Source organism: Bombus terrestris, chromosome 2, assembly GCF_910591885.1.
Source record: "Bombus terrestris chromosome 2, iyBomTerr1.2, whole genome shotgun sequence".
Classification (NCBI taxonomy): Eukaryota; Metazoa; Arthropoda; class Insecta; order Hymenoptera; family Apidae; genus Bombus; species Bombus terrestris.
Genome location: NC_063270.1, coordinates 11790469 through 11805518, shown reverse-complemented (window position 1 = coordinate 11805518; position 15050 = coordinate 11790469). Strand labels below are relative to the sequence as shown.

Below are 15050 nucleotides of genomic sequence, written 5' to 3'. Positions count from 1 at the left end.
ACAGGAATGAACATAAGTATTGATTCATTAACATTATGTAAATGTAAAAAGTGAATTCGTATTTACTCGTTAAGCTTTATATATGTGACAGTTGATGATTCTTAAGCAACAGATGTTTATTGCGGCGCTACTAAGAGAAGATACGAAATAAACGAGGTGAATCGACACTTTTCAATGATAATTGTCAATTTACCTCGTTGTTGTTCTCGTGGCCTGAATCGTGTCTCGTATGGAAGGCAATGGGGAAATAGTTTTCTGTCGCGTACTAAGCAACTCGCGTTGAACGAACCGTACATAGACGATCGCCGCAACCAATCAGGGAACCCGTGTACCAAGTAACGTTGACTAGTGTTAGTGTATATCCGTCTGGTAGAATATGGCTGACCAACTGGCGCTACTGTACATTCGCGGGAAGTTTTAAATGTTCGAACCTAATAAAATTCAAAGAATAACTTCGTACATATTATCTTTATGTTATATCTATCACGTCTTCTTTATAAACGTTTAAAGGGACTCAAAGAAAAATATCTCTTTCCTCATTTTAAGAATATTTTTTCACATCTTGAATACCTGTAACAGATATCTGTAATATCTTATCGTTACTATCCAATTATTTTTTTGTCCTTAAGATATATTCTTTATATTGTATATTACGGATAACTACTTTATCGAAAATGAACAAAGATGAAAAACATAAAAAAATATTAGAGATGTATTCAGAGCGAAGCAGATTCTCATGAGAGGACTGCAAAGCTTGTTGTTGAAAATGAAAATCCCACGCAACATCCAGGAAGTGGTGAGGGTGGCACCGGATGCATCTCAATGAGGGGAGAACGAGCGAATGAGTCGCGTAAAACAATCCTTTTTGCGTTTCGCAAAGACTACCGTCTCTCTTTCATCTGCGGTTAGGTGGGGTACCCGTTTAGCAAGGTATTCCGTTGCACAGGTGTTTTCTCATGGTTTGTCGTAAACGAAGGATGGAAAATAAATATGTACCGTTTCCTCTTATAACGTCTTCTACGTCCATCTCTCCAACGATGAGCTTAGATCTATTCTAGATTACTTCTCAAGGAAGCTTTGTGTTATACATCCTGAATAGACGACCGGAAGACGCGTGGCTGCGTCTGTATCACTGTGTTTACTACTAAAAGAGTCACCTGTTCCATCAGTAAAAGTATTTCGCTATCAAATCCAAGTTTATCGTTGGTATATGTATGTTATCTCGTCGCGTGCACGCCGCCATAGAGTGAAAATGTAGCCGTGATAAATCATCCGATTCGAGATCAAGGTGGTGGATTGAAACTGAGGATGTGGACGAGAGTAAACGAAATTTTTTTTTAATAGAATGACTGTTCATTTTGTCCAATAGAAAGTTCTTTGTAAGGATCACTCATTGATACTTCATTAGCGATAGCCGTTAGTACATACACATATAGTTGTTCAACATAGAAGTATTGAATGGTTGAGGGGGCGAACAATGAAGATGGTGCACGTTATACGCAAATATCTTTTGTCGTACTCGCGATTGTACCCACTTCCGTGGGAATTCGCGGAACGGAAGTGCAATTTCTGGCAATGGGTACACCGCCATCATCGTGGCCAGCTTCCATAGCGCGAGTAGAGTGAAAAAAAAAGAACGATTCTTAAGAAACGATGCCAGGTGCACACGCTGCCTTCTCACGAGAACTTGAGATTAAGTTTAAGGAATCGTGATACTCGTGGAATCAAGTGTAACTAGCGCCGGCATTAATAATCGTTACACTTTAACGACGTCATTCTATAGCAGAGGGATACTTCATTCGCTGGTATCATTTCTTCGGTAGATACATACAGCAGATGTGTCATCTTATTCTCGTGCCTAAGATTCAGGTCACACATAAGTCATACACCATGTGCTTCCAACCATCCGTCTGTATGAATCTCGTGTCGCAGTTGCTTTGTTTTATTAAAACGTAGGAGAAATGAAAAGCATTTGGAAATCACACACAGGATTATAAAGTTATAGATAAATATAATATATTATTTCATCTACCTATAAAAAGTACAAGGTCATCTGTATAATTTATTCACATTATAATATCATTCGTTTACTAATCACATATATAACAATATTAAATAATCACGTAAAATGGAATAAAATCAAGATAAATAATACAATAACAAATATCACGACAAATGATCTCGAACATTCGGTTGTCGAATTATCATTACGAGTGAGAATTTTTAATAATTTAAATAAAAAGATTAACTTTGGTTTACTAGCTCCTCAGACACTAAAGCGTGTCTATTCTGACTAGAAGTCGAATCAGTGTTTTTTGCGATCAATAACTTCGCAATTTCTGTCCGAACTTTACTTATTCCAATTTAGTCAACTTCATAGTACAAAACTTGTTTTCTGGTTCCATTGACAAAAAGGAACTTTTTGCATCAGCAAAAAAGTCAGCATGAGCAAAGTATTTTGTAATTACGTACGTTCACGTACTATCAGTCAATTTTTCGTCATCTTTGCCTTCCACGTGGTCCTGCATCGTAATGTCATCGTCTTGCACGTCTTCTTCTTGCATCGTTTGTAAATTTTCTATTCGATTTTTTGTCTCCGACGGATTACAGATTTCATTTCCGTGCTGGTCAAGTTTCACCCATACATAACGACCAGGTAGAGGTTCTTCTTTCTCGAAGTCGAAATTCCATCTTTCCTTAGCCTGTTTTCAAAAAGAAAATACAATCCAAAGAAAATTCAATCAATGAATCACTCCCGATCAAGATGAATTATGTCTGATTTATTACGCACGTTTTCTCGATTTTTTCGTGTCTCTTCAAAAAAACAGTTGTCCTCGACACCAGAATTTCGTACCGATTCCGTTTCGTTATCATCGTCTTCGTCTTGAAAAAGTCTTCTTCGTACGCTACGGAGTCTTCTTCCCTCTTGTATATCGATGTTTGGATATTGCATCATGAGTCGAGCCCTTCACACATTCAGATTAAGTTTACGTTAAAAAGAAAGAATCGGAGAAAGAGAAACGATTCGTTCGAGTCAAGCTACTTGTAATAAATTAAAGAAAGCTATGACAAATATATGATAGAAGACTAAAATGTTATGCAGAGAAACGAAAGTGACATGCTATGCATAAACAGGGATAAGGGAATTCTCAAGAGTATATGACAACTTTAGTTACTAATGCTACGCACGATTTAGCATAGATAATAGTTCTTTGTAGTGTGTAAACAATGTGATTGTATCGTGACTTGCCGCGTTGCAGAGTATGCAAGCCTGCGCACGTGTGTTGGCAAACGAGAAAGAAAGAACAGAAGAGAAATCTATAGCACTCTCGGTCAATGTGCCGTTGAACGGATGTATTGGAATGCATATCACTTCCTGTACGAACGTAAGATTGCATACGGGATAATAGACGTTATTCAACTTATAAACGAGATAAATTTTTACGTATAACATCAAATCTTTGATGAATTACAGTTTCTCAGGCGAACATTGCTAATGTAACTTCTTTTCTAAAAACGACTCTTTCTTTCGAGTCTTTCTACGAGTCTTCGAGTCTTCTCTACAAAAACCGTACGAATAGTTGTTATCAACGTTAATCCTCTACATTGCTATCGCGTGAAACCAGGCATTACTATCTTAACGTTTTGTTTCTATGCTCGATCATAAACTGGTTTTATATCGGAACTTTCGCTAATATCTAATGAACCTCTTGCTTCCCAATCAACTTGAAATACTTACGAGACAGACAACCACTAATGTTAGACATCTAGTTGAATTTGGTATCCCAGAATGAAAGTTGAATACGAGCAATGGATGCAACATTGTATCAAGGCAATTGGTTTTTTTTTTGTAAAATTATACACACAAAAAGAGAAACAAACGCGTGTAACAAATTACAGTCAATTCAATTTGACTTTACTGCGTTAGTTATTTCTTTTAAGATTAATTGTTCGTATACGTCGTTAATCACAAACTGCAAAAGTTGTCGAGCTACAAAGAAACATTCATTTTATTCCTATTCATTATCGGATTGGTCATTGCAAATAATGAATACTTGCAAGTTTAATGCATGCAAATCAATATTTTTTCACGATTGTTCAACGTTAATCAATAACGCGCAAAATTTACTATGAAATAAATCTAAGAATAAACATGTAGCATAAATCATGCAATGGGTGACGCAACGAAAACACCCTCGGTAAATCAGAGAATCCGTGCCGACAAGCATGCACCTGTTCGACCTTTAAATTTGTTGCTTTTGGTAATGATATTTTATATTACAAATCAATTTATTCGTAACGAGGATCTCTATAAATAAATGTCGCTAATTATATCACTTGCATTGTTAAAATTTTATCAATAAAAATTGATGTCGTGCATGATCTGTTCACCGGCTGTAAAACCAGCTGATAAGGAAAAGGTTAAAGTTCACATTGAAAATATCAATTCATGCAGAATGTTTCCAAGGTCTTGTGCACTAATCAAAGTATTAGTATTCATTCTTGCCGTGATTTTCATTTACTCACTGTCCGTGAAAGAAAATTGTCGTAGATTTAACGCGCGAATTTCTTTTATCACAGATCACAAATCACAGGTCACAGACACGTTAACACGTAATACAGTTCAGTCTGGTCTCATCCTGTAATCGAAACGACGCGTGTTTTCCTTCCTCGAAAATCCGTCTCTACGGTGAACTGTCAGCTAGCGAAAAGTTCTTAGGTTGAATAGCAACGCGATCGATAATTCCATCGTTTTCGTCGGGGGTGTGGACTGGTACTAAAGTACGAGGGGGTATTTTAGTGCGCGCGCACATTGCAACGAGAAATACTGTCAGTGCGCATTCGCACGGATATCGATATGTGACACTCAATATACATACATCTATGTGCAATAATATCTCTCTATCGTTGTACTGGATCGCTGAATGGTAACCGTTCGATTGTTATATATGTATATCAATCTTCTTTTCTCTTCCTTTCATTGAAAATACGTTTACATATGATTGCACATATGGTCGAGTTAGAATATGCGATTTTTACTGATATTAGCAAATAACGGGATTATTTCATACGACCTTGAAAACTAACCTGGATCGTTCGCTCGTTGCTTCTCGATTTCCGGAGATATTCTGGTTTGTATCCGAATTCGAATCCGTATTGCATTTTGACTTCATATCCATCGACTTTGAGGAACACTACTGACATTAAACTGACTACGCTGAGAGCTCGATAAGTGCACAAAGAGGAGCGATTAGAATTGCACGCGAGGAACAGAGACGATGCAGCTGGTGCAAAGCTTAAACTGCGACTGACGGAAAGTCGGAATAGTTACTTGTATCCCAGGTGCAGCTGAGTAGCCTAGATTCTTCTTGCAGACTATTACTTATGTAGTGCAACAGACGCCTGCGCTAATACCCATTAACTGAATGATTGTCCGCATGGTGCGCAATAATACTAAATGGTGCAATTGATGAAAAAGATGGTACATAATAATCTATAATATACGAAGTGACTCACGCAACTACAGACTAAATCATAGTCCTGGAACTTTTTCTAAAACAAAATTTCAAATGATGCATGGTCTGATGAAGATTTTCTTTTCACGATTTGAAGGTCGCCATTATCTTTGTAAGTGGAACTTTCAACTTTTTTTAATACGTTAATCGATGTATCTTTTTATGCTCTATAAAAAGGTATTATGGCGCTCAGGTCGAGAAATGGTTACTTTGAAAGGTATTTTAATTTTAATTTTATACGACTTATCGTACGAAAGAGAAGGAAAACATAAACGCAAGAGTACAATGCGTTACGTTTTTCTTTTCTATCTTCTATTTCAGAGCTACAGTTTGTTTAGTTATACAAAATATTCTGCACATAAAAATGTAATATATATACACAAAAGTAATACGAAATAACCCGCGGATAATAATAAATAATTCGCGGATCGATGTCATCCATTAGAAAGAAACTCTAGCACCTTTCTGATGACGAAAATTATCGATTTTCCAACGAATAATATCTATCTTCGAGGAATCGATGAACATGACAACGTAAAAGGTGGTGATCGTTCGACGAATAGTTTTTCTCGATGGATCGTATGCCTGATCGGAAGTTATATCGATGTCACTGGGATAGAGTATCGAATTGTTATTCTCAAGCGGTAAACTGATCGTTCGAAAGCAATCGATCAATATTTGCGAGCTGGAATAAAATCGAACGAACCACGAGGGCGAGTTGTTTGGAGCAAGGAAAGAGGTTTGCTGTTCGCGTTGCCAAGGAGAAAAACTGAAACGTTTCCGTGAGAGTATAGTTGGTAGAATGGCGGGAAGTAGAACGGTAGGAAATTCTCACATATAGATACTCGTATTCTCCGAAGAATTCTTCGAAGGTTGTAAAAAAGCGGCAGCTGAGAGAGCAACCTCCTAGCAGCTCGATCGTCGAACATCTTCTTTTCTCGTTTTCCTTTGCCTTTTACACTTCCTTCGGTGATTCGACCTCTCTTAACGGCTCCAGAGCAACCGTCGCTTACCATACCGTTCCGGGCCGGTGTTCCGCGTCGTAACTTCCGAGGAAATTGCTGCAACTAGATCGCGCATAATTTTGCCTCCTGCCTTTTTTCTGTTCTTTCTCGTGACTCTGTAGCAACCAGCTAGATACGTGAAAAGAAAAACATTTGAATACGCTTCGTCAAAATCTTCGCGAAGCGCGATATATCAACTTTTTCCACCGTTCTGGTATATAGAATCGATCTTATAAATATCTCCCACGTATCTTGAGAAGACTGACTTACAAGGCCTTACAGGTGATCAGTTCCTATAAAGAGTATTTAGTAAAAAGACTTTTCACCTATCACTTGTATCTATATCACGTATCATGATTCTCGTTTAAACCGTGTTCTCGCGGTTTGTCGACTCGTTTCTTCCCTAGCAACCCACGCAGCTGTCGATCATCGGCGACGAGCACGCCTTTCGAAACGCTTCGACCAGCAGGAGCGCCTTTAAACGGTGCCATCAATATTTTGCGTACCCAGCGACAGCTGATATTTCAAATTTTTCGCTCGACCCCACCTCTCGAATTTCAACGAACCCTATCGACGAGAAAAAAAGATGTATCGATGTTAAAAGATAGCCAGATGCAGACTCGTGCTCTTCTTTCATATCGTTCTAATCGTTGTTAGTTTAACTTGTATTTGATACACTTCCGTAACGAGTAATCATAATAAAAATAAAATCATTAATAAGAATAAAATCACCGTTGAATAAGACATAAGATTAATGGCTCGTGTCGCTATAATCGAAAGCCATAAAAGAGAACCATTAAGATAAAAGCAAATGTAACACGTACTTCGCAGAATTCGCTTAATTTCATCTAAACGAATGCGAAATAGCAAAGAACGAATCGAGTGTGTTGCTATCTATGTTTGCTAGCTATGTTGTTAATTATTCCGCTTGAATTATACTAACAAATGATTTCTTACTGGATGGCTCAAAGAAATCTTTCATCGAGGAAACGTTCTGTGGTCGCTCCGATGTTCGATACGGTGCAGTTCATTTGCATTCTTAACGTTTGTGGATCGCATCAGTCGTACAGATAATTATCCAGTCAAGGTGATCGCTAAAGTATAGTTGGTTGGATTAGGAGCAGAAAAATTCTCGATCTAGCGGTACGGGAAATTGATTATTGGAAAGCGTCCAGGTTAAAGTTTGCAGTGTTCACAATCAGTTTGAACGTTTCACGCGTGTGACCAGCATGAACATGTCCAGTTGATGAGCGTGTCTGATTAATATTAACGCTAGAGAAGCGAACCGTTACAGACCAAAAAAGAAGCACAACTGTAAACGCATTTTTTTACGGAACATCCAAACTCCCGTTCGAATTAATTCCAAGTGAATAGTGTATTTTGACGTAAACGATCTCTCACCTCTCGTAATTGGAATTTCGCCAAACAATGGCAAAGTGAAAGTTAACGAACGATATCGAAAGAACTCTTTAAGTTTGATCGTGCCCTTGCCTTGGTTTGTTATCAACATCATGAAAATCGTATAGTTTTTCTTGATACCATTCGCTCGTATCGAACGTTCGATCGTCGAAACGATCGAAAGTTGTCGACATTGAATGGAGAATCGTGTTTTATAGTCGCACAAAGGACTGTCATTGTCATAACGGTGTTGGTCATCGGGCGAGACACGTCGCACTTTCTTTTCCGTTCTTTTCAATCGCACGAAATTGTTGCAGACCTTTTTCATCCTTGAAATCACTTGATCAAACATCGCGCTGGAAGCCGTTCGACTTTAATTCCCTTATCGATAATTGTACGAGCACGGTAAATTTGTTTTACATAATTCGCGAACACGAGATAGGTTCGACGATAAAAAAGAGTTTAACATCGGTAACCTGTAATTTCTCCGCAAACACGCGCGAGTCTCGTTCTGGCTAAAATATCACTTGTTTCTCGTTTGCTCACGAATCACGCAGTTTTTACAGTCTTCCGGCAACGCGGCATTTTAATCGAAACGATCGTTGAGATCGCATACGGTTCACGGTAAATCGCGTCCTCCTCAAACGGTCGCATACAACAAATACCAAGCCGTTCTTATGAATGGAATGCATATTCATTCATTCCTTCGCAATATCGATGCACGTGTTGTTTGCCACGGATTTCAACATATGCTAAAATCTTTTTCGCCAACTGTCGCTTCCTGCATGTATCCACGGACCTTGAAATATATTCCCGCCAAAAGGAATCACCTCGGTCACGCTCCGTTCGACGATGAAACGTGCAAAAAGAAAGCGGTGCTGCTATATAGAAAGGAAGCCGGACCTGTCTTTCCGATTCCGTCCCATTTCGACTACGGATGGTTCAGATCCCGAACTTCCTGCGAATAATACCCTAACCTTCTCGCTCGACAACCTTACGATCGATCAAAACACGTTTGCTCATTTTCTTGTCCTTTGTACGCGTTCGAGAATCGCGTTAAATGACTCTGAAGCCGAAAGTGCTTCGATATCTCGAGACCTTTATGAAAAGAAGCAAAATAAATAGAACGAACCCTACCCATTAGGGACCAGACTGCACGACTTGGCGACACCCTTAAAAATTATTCCGTTCTTCCGACGTATGTGCTTTATCCTCTTTAAACGTCACTTGGATCGTTACGGAGGGTCTCGTACAATTCGGAACGCCCTCGGGAATGTTTCCTGTCGGACGTTTTCATCCAGAGACGGACGTGTTTCCAGGGGCGGAAAGTTACGGTAGGAAAGCGAACAACGACTCACGTGTGACCAATCTGTCTCTGCGTCGCGTCGTCAAGAGACATTTATAGAAACAGGGAGACGGTGATGTCGGACAGCATGAGATACAAGAAACATACGCAAAAAGAGATAAGTCGATGCGATTCAAGCGAATTGAAAATAGTTGAGATTAATTAGAGCGATGAGATTGAGATCACGTATCCTATGCAAAGCGGCTAATCGTGTTCGCTTTTGTTATGTCAGGCGATTCGATAGCTTGAGCGTAATCGCTTTAAAATATGTACCCATTATCAGACCTGCTGATGGAATAACATTAACCACAGCACAATTAACGACTGAGTTATGCTTGTAAATGAACGGCACAAGATTATCAGTTACCTGTAATTCAAGTATACATATAATTACTTATGCTCGTTAGTGGAAGAGTTTTCATAATGGCTTGAAAACGCGCATAGGAAAGTTATACGCAGCGTGTTCCGTAAACAAGAATTATTAAAAGTTCATTAACCGATTATTCCAGGTACGATATAACAACGAAACATCATTCTACAAATCGTATACGTAAATACCATTCCTGGTAATAACATTCACTCTATCGGTATAACTCTACTGATCTTTATCGACTCGCTATCACCTTGTTAATCGATTTAAAACTCTACTCCAAGAATCGTCTTTCGCGACACGAATTTGCGTCACATCCGTTACAAACATTTAACGATTAACACGGCGATCGATGAATCATTATTCGGAAGTTGACACAGTTTCTCTTCCTCTTTCGATTCCTATTCGACAGGAAGTTTTACAATTGCGATTGTAGATTCAAGACAATGAATGGTTCTAAAAATAGGTTAAACCACCCACTGCTGGTCGCGAATCTAGACGCCTCTTCGGCTTTTCCGTCGATTCTATGGACGAAAATAGATTCACGTAGGTCGCGGACGCAGCTGCGGATTTCTATCTAACATTTATTTCGTGTTCGCGTACCGTTCGCCCATTTGCGGCAGGTCAGTGACGTTACTCAGCCCACGTATCGCCTAACAAATGACACTCTTCCCCGACTTTCCATTGCAGAAATACAAGCATTCGAAAGTGACGCGTCGCGTGGACTCGATGAATTTTACGACCACCCTTTGCCGCGAGACGGCCTCTTACAGCTTTTTACCACTACGCCCACAGATTTCCAAACGTGTGTTTCATTTCATCAATAAATCGAATCAAAACATTCGACTCTATTCTACCTATCCTAGCTGCCCGTACCACTCAACTTGGTATCATCCGTTTGTTTCTCATTGATAGAGTGGAACTTGCGTTTCTCATTCGTCGAATCCAATTTTCTTTTACTTCTTCCGCTAGGGGGTTCATAAATGGGACCACGGTGCCAAACAAAAGATAAGAAAGTGAAAAGGCCGTGTACATATATTTGCCGTCTCCTGACCTACTAGGTTGCTGAACGACCTTTATGAAATTTCAAATCTTCTATTACTATATTATCGATCGCCTTGGAATTTAACGACGTGACTCATTATCTACGCTGTTCCGTTAAGCAATTCTATACTTCAATGTGTAGATTCTCTTCGTATTATTCTACCGACAATGACACACCCCGGTGGATACTGTTCTCGCCGAGATAGTTAAAGTAAAGAGAAAGGTGTCTCCTGGTTGCTGTGGGTGCATTCAACCTGTTCGGAATTTAAAACCCTCGCACAATAACCTCTCCTTTCGTACGCAGAGAAATCCAAGACTCGTCTTGTGAACTCGAGGAGCACAGGAAAGACCAAACCAACGATGTAACGTTACACTGTTAAATCCCGTATGAAACGTTAGTCACCAGTACTCTCTTCTCGTGAGTTACCGGATGCAGGAACGACCGCAATATGACAGGATCTCTGGTCGCTGGAGGGATGTGTCTTATCGCTAGGAAAAACCGTTCGAGTTCCATCTATGAACGTGAAAACTGGGTACCTATGCGTACCGCGATATTAGATTCAATCGAAACGAGTTCACGTCGATTTATCGTTAAACGTAAAATTCGCAATTTTTCTCCTTTACGCGTGTTTACTCGTGGTTAATAAGGGAAAGATGATAGAATCGAAAGTCAAAGCGAGATAGTCGTCCTAAACACAATCGTGCGCCGTCCCAGTTTTCACTAGGGCACGGGAGTTAGCAAAGCGTTACAAGCATTCGCGATATCGTGTACCGCTATGACCTCACCTGTGTCTCGCAGCCAGCATGTTGACAAAAGATTCGGATCCTGGAGGCGTTTCGCGATAGAACCGTTCTGCGCAACGTTTCACGCAGTAACTGAAGCTTTGGCTCCTTTATGAGGTGCAGAACGCGCTTGCAGCGCTTCCACGTTTTAAAACCCCTCGTGCATCGAACTGCATTCCATACGCTTAATCCATCTACGTATGTCTATTTATAAGTGAAAGAGCGTGTGGCCCTCTGCTCTTCGATACACCACCACCATATGTACACACGGGCTATACGTGACGTATACGCAGAACCTTGTACACGTGCTACGTTGATGCGGTGTATGCGCTTTTAACTCAGAGAAAGGAAGTCTATTTCCGGAAAAAAGGCAGTACCACGAAATGTGAAGAAGCACCCGGCCTGCAGTACCATCGAGGACGAAAAAGTCGTTTGGTTTATGGATTAGACTTCGGTTAAAAATAATTCAGTTGCAGACGCGAGGTAATCGGAAGGGTTCGGTGCTTGGAGGATTATTTTTGGCTTGGTTTCTCTCGATAAAACAGAAAGGCGATCATTTCGTGGCTTTTAATTGAAATTGTCCGTGTACACCGTGATCTCTTTAGCGCGCTGGACATAAAACGTGTATCTCGTGCTAAGAGTTCGCGAGGTACATTAGCGGGACTGGCGGAAGGACGTCTCGCCGTTTCGCGATAAATTTAAAACGCCTGGATCTCGTAGTCATCACGCCGCGCCGTTCCGCTACCACTTATCTGAGAGTGGATGCACTTTCGAGCGAGCGATCGAAAACTGTCCGAAGCCTGTCTTGCCTTTCGCATGATAATGCGGACCTCACAGTGGTCGAACTGCTGGGACATGGAATTTTAAGTGTAAGTCATTACAATGTATCGTAAGTTCGTTCTGCTCTCGGCTTCCTAGGCATTCGTACCTAATAATGCATCGTCGAATACCATAGTAACAGTACGTATATCCGGTATTCTTAAAATGCGAGAACACTCCGTATGACTTATCGTTAGCGAGATTCCGAGCGCCAAGCAGTGATTACTTGATTTGCTTAAGGAGGAATCACTTTCGTGAGCCTTGAACGATGCGCGATCCGTGGCTTCCGCGCACGAAAGGAAGAAGGCTAGTAGGCGCTTAACGATTTTCAAGGCAGTTCCGAAGGCGGTGGAACGGAACGACCGAAACACAAACGGACACTCGTTTTTTCGCTCTTTATATTCAGACTGGAAGTGATTTCACGCTTCGAAGGACCTCCCTTCGGCCTCCAGACAGGATCTAGGCGAGGCATCCTGCCTCGGAAACCTCACCTCCTAGCAAGGCGTTAACCACAGTGATATCTATTTCTTTTTACTACTCGCCGCATTTTCTTTCCTACCATTTCTTGGAAATGCATTTTGTATTTGTCGTTAAACAGATGGATTCCTTGCTACTAGTAATCGCGAGACTGTAAAGCTGTATGGACGTGCCATGAGAAAACGAGGATTTCGAAGATTCTGTGGTCGCTGCTCTGATCGAATTCGCAACAGCTATTCTCCCAGAAAGACTACCGTGAGAGATAGGACGAAGGACGATGATTCGATCGTTCGTCGGTAGACATAACCTCGCTCGGTTCAATACGGTCGGTCAGTTTTTGCGGTGAGTCTTGGTCCGCCGAACAGAGAACTCGGTACCGAGGTGCCCGTGGGACATCTGCCGTCGAATAACACGCTACAAACGTACTTGCATCTCGTAACTATAACTTACCGGGCGAATCGATCCATCGAAACTTTGTGGATGGGGGAAAAGTGGCCCGGTTGAAATTTCATCGGGACCAGAAGTGGTTGTCTCTTCGAAGGATTTTTCTGCTTCCCTCTCGTTCACCCTTCTCTCTTGCATGATTGTGATTCACCACCATAAATTCCACGTTTATTCGTTAACTTCATATCGTGTTTACCTGTTCGTTAAAAATTATCGAACAGCTACAAAAGCTTCAGGCTATACCAGATCATTCTTTAACACATAAGTTCTAAGTTTCTTCATTATCTATTTTTAATAAGGTATCGTTTCAAGTTTATCAAAATCAGATTGTATCTTACTTGTCTGCTTAATTAGTATTTAATTACGACGGGTGCTAGTTTGAAGAGGGTTAGCAAAATGGTGCAAGAATAGCAATCGAGTGCCTAAAGTAAAAGCTTTTTTGGTAGGTACTGTATATTTTACTAAGTTTGTAGAGGTAATAAACCGGCAGTATCGTGAAAGGGAAATTTGGCCAAATTCTAAATGACAGAGATAAAATTGATAAAACGACCTAATAAATAAATACCGTATATGCGGCCATCTGCATCCATTTAAAGATGCGATTTTTCGCATCGTACTTGTTTAATTCTCGAGTACCATTTGAACTCTCATGCAATCGAGGGATTTATGTGGCGTCCAACGTGCTCGTTGCGTGGAGCGTCGACAGAATTACTATCAATCGTTAAGACGTACTTTGAGTGCAGTTCGCTTGGTGCAGCATGTGGACGTCACGGTACAGACATTCAGTATCGACACATACAAGAAACAGCTTAGTTTTTTCCTCCTTTTTTCTTATAATTCCCACTTCCTTTCCAAGCATCGACACGTGCACTTTCTTGTGACCGTTCCCGACTCAGTTTAACTTTTGTTTTGTCTCCACTGATGCATACCTTCCCTTGTATACGTTAAATATCCTCCAGCCTTTGATTTATTAAAAAAAAAGGAAAAAAAAAAGAAAAAGAAGACCAATCTCGCCAGGAAGAGAAAAAAAAGATTACGGACGAAAAGATTGAAAATATATAACGAACTCGTACGCATAACTATTTAAAATACTCGAATATATTTTTACCCATAAATTATGCAGTGAACTTGCAAAGTTACATATTTGCATGGCAGACTATTACGATTCAAAACCTTGACGTTTCAGAATGATTAATGGAATAACGTAAAAACCTAGAGTGAAACGAAATGGCAAATGGTCCTCACATGTTGGAGCAAACGGTCATCCCGACCAGTTTCCGCGAACACGAATGGAAAGGGTTCGATGGTTGGTCCACTCGATATGAATGTCCTTTAATTAGAGCAGTTGGTTACTCCCCTCGCAACACGCGTGTTTACAGGGTATTAGTTAATGGAGGGAGCAACGGGCTCTGCGGAGAAAGGAAAACACGAGGCGCGTGCTACCGTTAGAAAGTGAAATGCCACTCTGCAAGTTCGTTACGCTATTGTGGTCATCATTTGGAGGATTTTGATCGGACATTACCCTTCTCACTTACTATTCTTCGATTCGTTGGAACGATCGTAATATATCACCATTTTATTTATGTTCCTTTTTTTCTGATCGTCCAGCTGTTACATATTTGTCCTTTGTACGTATTTTGATCAGTCGAGACAAGTACGGTAACAGTTTTTCAAGAAATTCGTCGTCTTCAGACGTTTAATATAATTTATTACTGCATAAATTTAAAATCAACTTTTAATTTGAACGCAATAGGCGTTCGTTTGAAACTTTGAAATCGTTGGAATCTTTAATTCATTGCCCGTTAAATTTTTATCAGATAGACACATAGATAAAGGTTTTGAAATGTCCC

The 15050-nt window shown here is 40.2% G+C and overlaps 1 protein-coding gene across 3 annotated transcripts; it reads right to left on the bottom strand.

Moving 5' to 3' along the window:
- Nucleotides 1-1991: 1991 nt before the first annotated feature.
- Nucleotides 1992-11558, bottom strand: LOC100643680 (cyclin-dependent kinase inhibitor 2). Of its 3 annotated transcripts, none has more exons than XM_003393928.4 (3): nt 11464-11558; nt 2792-2966; nt 1992-2702 (listed from the first exon to the last, which is right to left on the bottom strand). In XM_003393928.4, exons 1-3 carry the CDS (start codon nt 11481-11483, stop codon nt 2475-2477), a joined length of 423 nt encoding a protein of 140 aa, XP_003393976.1. In that variant the 5' UTR covers nt 11484-11558; the 3' UTR covers nt 1992-2474. The 3 variants fall into 3 exon arrangements, 2 of the variants coding, with proteins under 2 accessions (XP_003393976.1, XP_003393975.1); XM_003393927.4 differs by lacking the exon at nt 11464-11558 and adding an exon at nt 5089-5373; XR_007226380.1 differs by lacking the exon at nt 1992-2702 and adding an exon at nt 4528-6583 and having other exon boundaries at nt 2816-2966; nt 11464-11478.
- Between the last annotated feature and the right edge of the window lie 3492 nt (nt 11559-15050).